Raw genomic sequence first — 7706 nt, 5'->3', positions numbered from 1 at the left:
ATCCATATGTCTGACATTATATGGTGTAATTTCTGCATAAGTATAGGATCGTTTAGTTTCCAGAACTCGGCAATGATCCCATCTTCTCCTGGTGTTTTGTTATTTTTCTACTGCTTGACTATCTCCATAATTTCTTCAAGATCCGGGGCATGTGAGTCTGGGTGTGTGAATACTGGAGACGAGAAGACAAGTTTTTCTTGGGGTGGTTCGCAGTTGAGGAGGGAACTGAAATATTGGGCTATGATTTTGCAGTTATTTTACGTGTTGTTTTCCAAAGAGCCATCGGGTATCTTGAAGCACAAGCTAGGCACTTGGTATCCCTGTACGTTTTCTCTGAAAGTCTTACGATTAGTATATTATAATTGTTTTTATTAATGAGTGTACTCAATTTTGTCTTTATAGATCCCTGATTTTAATATAGTGACATTACAGCTTTGCGCAAATGACGCGCTCCCGAAAGTAAATAGGGAGCTGGAGGAGGCGTTAGAGTGGATGTTTTAGAGGTGCAGTACAAGTATGAAAAATAGTAAACAGACTACTCAGAAATGTGGAGATGGAAGTGTTAGCACGATGTAGGAAGAAAATGTGGCTGGCGTGAAATAGGACAAAAGAGGGATGACTTTAATTACAAATAAGAACATAAGTGAACAACATCTAGAAATTTTTTGGAAAATCGTGGTTTACATACAGCTGTTTTGTCACATTATTAAACGATAAGTTCCAGTCAGAAGTAAACTATCCTTGGGCACGTACATGCCATGGAAAAGACAAAAATTGGCAAAGTGAGTAATCATAAATGCAATTGTAGTATACTAATCACAAATCATGACCTACTGTATAGTTAAAATGGACATGATGAGGCCGGAAACCTTAGCTAGATGGGTGGAAGTTGTATGTGGAACGGTCCCACAGGAAGGTGGGATTGCGTGACTTACCGATGTACGCACGACTATGCGTCGCGGCCTTGACCCGTGGCCACGCCGTGCGCGTGCCAGGCGTCGAAAGCGACTGGGTTAGCTCCAGCAGCGCCACTCAGCGCCACTCCCCCAGTGGCTCTGCCCGCATAAAAGGCGCCCACCTCCGCTGTCCGGCACCACAGTCCCCCAGTCACCCGACGCACCAAGCACAGCAATGCAGGTGAGTGCCCCGCATCGTGGGTTTCATGTTTTCCCGAACCACATGGCTGTCATGACGCCGCGGCCTCAGCGTAATAGTTAGAGACGCAGTTGTTAGCTAAGAGTCAGCAAGAAGGATACTTGTATCCAAGAGACGTGATTGACCGAATGACGATATAACACATCTGGTATTGATAATAGCTGCGCCTAATTCTGTATCTATTTTTACATCTACATCTACATCTACATCCATACTCCGCAAGCCACCTGACGGTGTGTGGCGGAGGGTACCATGAGTACCTCTACCGGTTCTCCCTTCTATTCCAGTCTCGTATTGTGGAAAGAAGGATTGTCGGTATGCCTCTGTGTGGGCTCTAATCTCTCTGATTTTATCCTCACGGTCTCTTCGCGAGATATACGTAGGAGGGAGCAATATACTGCTTCTTCGGTGAAGGTATGTTCTCGAAACTTTAACAAAAGCCCGTATCGAGCTACTGAGCGTCTCTCCTGCAGAGTCTTCCACTGGAGTTTATCTATCATCTCCGTAACGCTTTCGCGATTACTAAATGACCCTGTAACGAAGCGCGCTGCTCTCCGTTGGATCTTCTCTATCTCTTCTATCAACCCTATCTGGTACGGATCCCACACTGCTGAGCAGTATTCAAGCAGTGGACGAACAAGCGTACTGTAACCTACTTCCTTTATTTTCGGACTTCATTTCCTTAGGATTCTTCCAATGAATCTCAATCTGGCATCTGTTTTACCGACGATCAAATTTATATGATCATTCCATTTTAAATCACCCCTAATGCGTACTCCCAGATGATTTATGGAATTAACTGCTTCTAGTTGCTGACCTGCTATATTGTAGTTAAATGATAAGGGATCCTTCTTTCTATGTATTCGCAGCACATTACACTTGTCTACATTGAGATTCAATTGCCATTTCCTGCACCATGTGTCAATTCGCTGCAGATCCTCCTGCATTTCAATACAATTTTCCATTGTTACAACCTCTCGATATACCACAGCATCATCCGCAAAAAGCCTCAGTGAACTTCCGAGGTCATCCACAAGGTCATTTATGTATATTGTGAATAGCAACGGTCCTACGACACTCCCCTGCGGCACACCTGAAATCACTCTTACTTCGGAAGACTTCTCTCCATTGAGAATGACAAGCTGCGTTCTAATTTAATTTAATAAAGGTTCAGTTAAAGTATCCACTTAAATTCAAATAGGACTGATCAAACTAACGTAGAGTAGGAAGCAATTATGAGAAAACTGTATCAAAATATCGAAATAAAAGGTGTGAACATAAAAATTTATCGGTTTTTTTTGCTGTTTCAGATGCACTTTTGTTTCCATAATATGAATAATTTGATGGTGGATATATTTTATATATCAGATGGAATCTCTTGCCTCTAATATTTGGCAGTGGTTAGAGTACATCTGGACGAACCTAAGAGATCTAGTTGATTACGGGAAAAGTATTTGATACATTTTCGTAGTATGTGGTAAAGTTGCGTTACATACAATATTCAGAGCTAAAGGATATTTTGCGCCAAGCGGAACCCTAGTAACGCCAATGAATGCACATAAGAAAGAATTAGTGTAGGTCTTCTTAAAGAGAACCGTACTAATCCACATGGAATCAGTTTTCTGTTCAAACAAACAACATTTTGTCATACGTTTTAAAAGTTTTTTGTTTGTAAATGTGAAAATATTTGCGCCAACAACGACACGACATGGAAATTTCGAGGGTTCGAAATCCGAAGTTTACAATATATGTGCATGTAACTTGGAAATATTTAATTACTTTCATGGCAGTCGTTACGTCTACATATTCCTCTTAGACGGTTTGTCCTGACATAAAAGTAATTTTCATATCGAGTGAGATGTTACAGTAGTAACATATACAGTAGTATATACATAACATATACAGTGGTAACATATTCCTCTTAAAAGATGTGTCCTGGCGTAAAGTAATTTTCATTTTGAGTGAGATGTTTCAGTAGTAAAACACTGGTACCCGGATTACAGCGTTTCAAATCCCCGTCTGGCGATAGACATTTAAGTCTTCCATGACTTCCCTAAATTGCTTAACGCAACTGTCGCAATGGTTACTTTGAAAGACAAAAGCCGATTTTTTTAACCTTACTCAAAGCACGCTATGTTCCGTCTTGCTCGACATCATCGTCGAGGAGGTTTAAACCTAATCGCTTAACTCATTGTGGGTGTGGTCCACTGTTTGGATGGTATGAATAACGATCATCAAGAAATTTTGCCGAAATGTTGCTTCACTCCACCTAGTTAACAAGCCCAGTATTACGTATTTTGTGTTTCACAGACTAACTAATGATTTATATTACTCAGTCAATTTCCAGTTGGGCAAATTCTAAAGTCCGAGATTAAAATTATATTTTGAATGAATTTATACTGCAATGATTATCTAGGTCTCGAATTAACTTACAGTATGATTACGATTTGTAAAATTTTTGTGGAGCTGAGGTTTTGGTTGTAGTTTTAATGAAACCGAACTAAACTTGATTAGAAGATTGTTATTTATTTACTTTCAATATCAATATATTCGAGTGCACTTACCGCGAATTCCACCACAGAAGTTCCACAATCAAGTTTACCGAAAATAAACTAATAATAACGAAATTACATTTTTTTTGCGAATAAAGCCTCGTTCATTATTTCCAGAAAAGGCCACATATGATCAACGTGTAAACACCTTGAACAAGCATGATTAACTTCTCTCTCATTAAGTTTCTTTCATAGAGAATTAGAACGTGATATGCCATGGAATGAGATAAATGAATTTCCATCGCTGTGTGCTGCAGGCCACGCTGGTTTTCGTCGCGGCGTCGCTTGTGGCGGTGGCCACAGGCGAAGCGCCCTCCACCAGCTACGGCGCGCCCTTCCGCCAGGCACAGCGTCTCCAGACTCAGCCGCAGCAGCAGCAGCAGCAGCCACAGGCATTCGCCCAGTCGCAGGCTCAGCCATCATTCGCTGCTCCTCAGTCTTTCTCCGGATTCTCTGCGGCCAGCTTCCGCCCACAGTTCTTCATTCCCTCACAGGACGCCTCTCGACTGTCGGGCCTCTACCGCCTGCCCAGCTTCGCAAACTCTGCCCCCACCACCACAGAAGCTGCCACCACCACTACAGAGGCTCCTACGACTACCGTGGCCGGCCCTTACAACGTAAGCTCTGTTAATATATTCACTTACTGCGGCATAACTACGTTACCTCTAGCTGAAGTTGATGTGTTTCCTGTACTTTCCAATATAAATATGTGAAAGATGTCCGATTTATAAATTGTATTCATTACACTTGTCTGCTCTTATTCCAGAGGATTACGAAATCTGACAGATAGTACGGGTATTGGAGATGTTCAATTTGCTTTTCTATGTAATGTTCTGGGAAAGTAATTGTCTTTGATTTTAGTGTAGGAGTCACTTGGCGAGCAACAGAACTTATAGAAAACTAAACTGCAGAAAAATGGAAGTGAGGCGCTTGGTATGGGTTGTGAAGGAAGGACACTTGAAGTTACGTAGCTGAGTGGCAAAGATGTGAGAAATTTCTTTGCAGAACCAGTGCTCAATGGATCGTGTTGAAAATTCTTACTTCTATAGATAAGGCTGCTAGGATGCAAGTTAACTTGTTGGAATTCTGTTGCTGAAACAGTTTTTTCTTTACTAGTAACTGACTGGCATGGTGAGGCGAGATGTTAGCTTAAAGTTAACGTAACCAGATTGTCAACGTTCTTTATGAATTCCTGACATCTGTGTAGCGTGAGGGTAGCTAACAGTGTCAAAGGTGATCTGACGATCGGATGATTAAGTTCCTTTAGTTGTATTCCTGAGGTAACCGTGTGGCTAGGGCCTCCATTGGGTAGACCACCTGGTGCAACTCTTTCGAGTTGACGCCACTGCGGCTACTTGCGTGTCGATGGGGATGAAATGATGATGATAAGGACAACACAACACCCAGTCCTTGAGTGGAGGAAATCTCCGACCCAACCAGGAATCGAACCCGGGCCATTAGGTATGACATTCCGTCATGCTGACCACTCAGCTATCAGGGGCGGACAAGAGTTGTAGGTATTGAACGTTAAGTTCTGTGCTGTCCTTCATCTCATCATTGTACAATATAAACATGTCACATCACTGTACAAAGATCCACCGAAGTGATGTACACAAGACAGATGTATTTAAGACCCAACTCTGATGAACAGTTAGGTGGTTGGACAACTCCTGAGGATATTCCAGATTACACTCTATATGACGCCCTCTTAGTTGGACACTAACTAGAAGAATGTCAGGATGATAGACAAAGTATTTATACATGTGGGAATAAATTATGAGGAACTAGAGGAACCCATGTTGGGCAAAGAGTTAAAAATCGCCTTTGCTATTTATGCGACGTGATAGGAGTACCATGTACCACCTGGTTGATGATGAAATGTGTATTTAAATTCAATAAGTATTACAGATTGATGTATGTATACCATTTCCTTACTTCTGGTGTGTAGTGCTTTATAATGAATCAATTTGCTTTTTTCCTATTGATTTACGAAAGTGCTGCTATGTTTGCCCACAGTATGACTTCCCCAGCGGCCGCACTGCGGCGCTACGTGAGGCGGAGGAGAGCGGCGTGTACTACGTGCTGCAGCCAGACGGCCGCCTGCAGCGCATCGCCTACGCCCACGGGCCCGTCCCCATCTCCGCCGCCCCCGAGCAGCAGCGTGCCTATCCTGGAGAGCTGTCTGCCCTGCAGCAGCCAGCAGTAGCACCCGGCTATCTGGCGCGCTTCCAGTACCAGGACTTGCATCCTGCCGGTGCTCCCATCTACTCTTACAAGCAACCTGAGCTTGTGCGCATCAACTAGGATATCAGACATGCTCGTTTCAGTTCCACGATTAGCTACCCCAATGTTCAGTACAATCGCGTAGCTTATTTAACGCTAGCTGAGTGTGTTATCAAGTTGCAGTATACGAATATTGTGTGTATCCCGTCATTCTGGGAAATAAGACATACTGCCTCCTCTCAGACTCAGCTCTCCGGAGGGCTTCATTAAATCTGTTTAAAGGATAGCACACCGTATTATCATCATCTTCTCAATGAAAATTTCTGATGTACATTATACAGCAGAAAGATGTTGTTACAACGATGAAGTTCTTAAAAGAAAATCAGCAGGCTTAAGACAACAACTAAAATCTTTCATTGTCTCTCTGACTACCAGTTTGTATTATGTTTATTTGTTACACAAAAAGAAAGATTTCAGAAAATCGTTGTAGTAATCATTTATTCAGTACGCTGGGTGACTGAGCATCGCTAAATGTAATTTGGCAAACTGCATTTATTATTGTAGGAAAAAATCATTGTTGCCTTCGAATTGGTCAATATCCCGACAAAAATTGTTTTATCCAGATATATTGTACAAGGTCTTATTTACTTGTTGACTACTGATGTAAAATTGTTTAACTGCAATAAAAGTTTTGTACAATTATTTGCAAATTTTTCATTATAAAATGTCTTAGACTGTCAACAGTATTGTACAGCCTTAAATGAATATTGTCTTAAAATATTAATGTATTACATACATCGTTCTCAAGCTCTTGACCAGCCCTATATTTTTTTTTAAATAAAGCAAATAACTTTTCCTAAAAATGTTGTACACTCCATGGATTGCACTAACACATCTGATAAAAAACACCATCTGGAATGGACCAAAGGGTATAACCTTAGATCATCACTAACAAACACTGTGGATAATTTACTGTTGTATCTGAATCCGGATGCTGCTGTTTAGACCTCTATGGCTTTTAATCTCTAAATTAATTTAGCATTACATCTCACTTCATTGAGAAAGAATGAAAATTTTACATCGGTATGTAGCTGTATTTAAAAATATTTAAATACAGCCTTCTGTACTCCGAATGTGAAGACCGTATGCAAACACCAGTGATAGTCGATTGATGGGGGAGTGCAGGAGTGCTGTCAATTTACAGGGACTGATTAGTTTCTTCTGTAGCCCCAAGACCATTATTAATGTTAAACACACACTTTTTCACTACAGAACACAGTACATTTTGTTACTTAGTCTTTTTTTATTATCAATTTACATGCATATTTCAAAATGATCATATCTGCAAACGGGCAAATTGACAATAATGACACTAACATTAATGACGTTTTTCTCATTAACGTTGTTGTGGGAATCCATGCAACGTAACTACCAACAGAAGCGTAGACTGTGCAACATATGGAGGTTTGGATCGTTGCAGATATCGTGCAAAGGTAGCGTTGATGTTTAAGGCAATCGTGTATGATAAGCAGAAAACGGGTTCGTGTCCCGGTGCGGCTGAAATTTTCATGTCACCAGTAAGTAATATTTTCATACTTAATGCATAATGTCATTAGAGCTGCAAATCATTACCACTTTGTTCCTTTAGACTACGTACGTTTCTGAGAGAACACACGTTGTAAAAATAAATAATATGTCTGTAACGTCGAAATCAGTTCGCACTATGAACCATGTTTTATGCTCACATATGCACACCACGCTGGGAGAAAGGAAAAT

The 7706-nt window shown here is 41.1% G+C and overlaps 1 protein-coding gene across 1 annotated transcript; it reads left to right on the top strand.

Annotated features, from left to right (window-relative positions):
• Window positions 1-1067: 1067 nt before the first annotated feature.
• On the top strand, window positions 1068-6632 carry LOC124796540. The gene is made up of 3 exons (XM_047260706.1): window positions 1068-1137; window positions 3965-4324; window positions 5724-6632. The coding sequence occupies exons 1-3, from the start codon at window positions 1132-1134 to the stop codon at window positions 6009-6011; spliced, it is 654 nt and encodes a 217-aa protein (XP_047116662.1). The 5' UTR covers window positions 1068-1131; the 3' UTR covers window positions 6012-6632.
• Window positions 6633-7706: the final 1074 nt, after the last annotated feature.

The sequence above is a fragment of the Schistocerca piceifrons genome, chromosome 1 (assembly GCF_021461385.2).
Source record: "Schistocerca piceifrons isolate TAMUIC-IGC-003096 chromosome 1, iqSchPice1.1, whole genome shotgun sequence".
Classification (NCBI taxonomy): Eukaryota; Metazoa; Arthropoda; class Insecta; order Orthoptera; family Acrididae; genus Schistocerca; species Schistocerca piceifrons.
The sequence above is the reverse complement of the archived record's forward strand: the minus strand, read 5'-3'. Positions and strand labels throughout refer to the sequence as shown.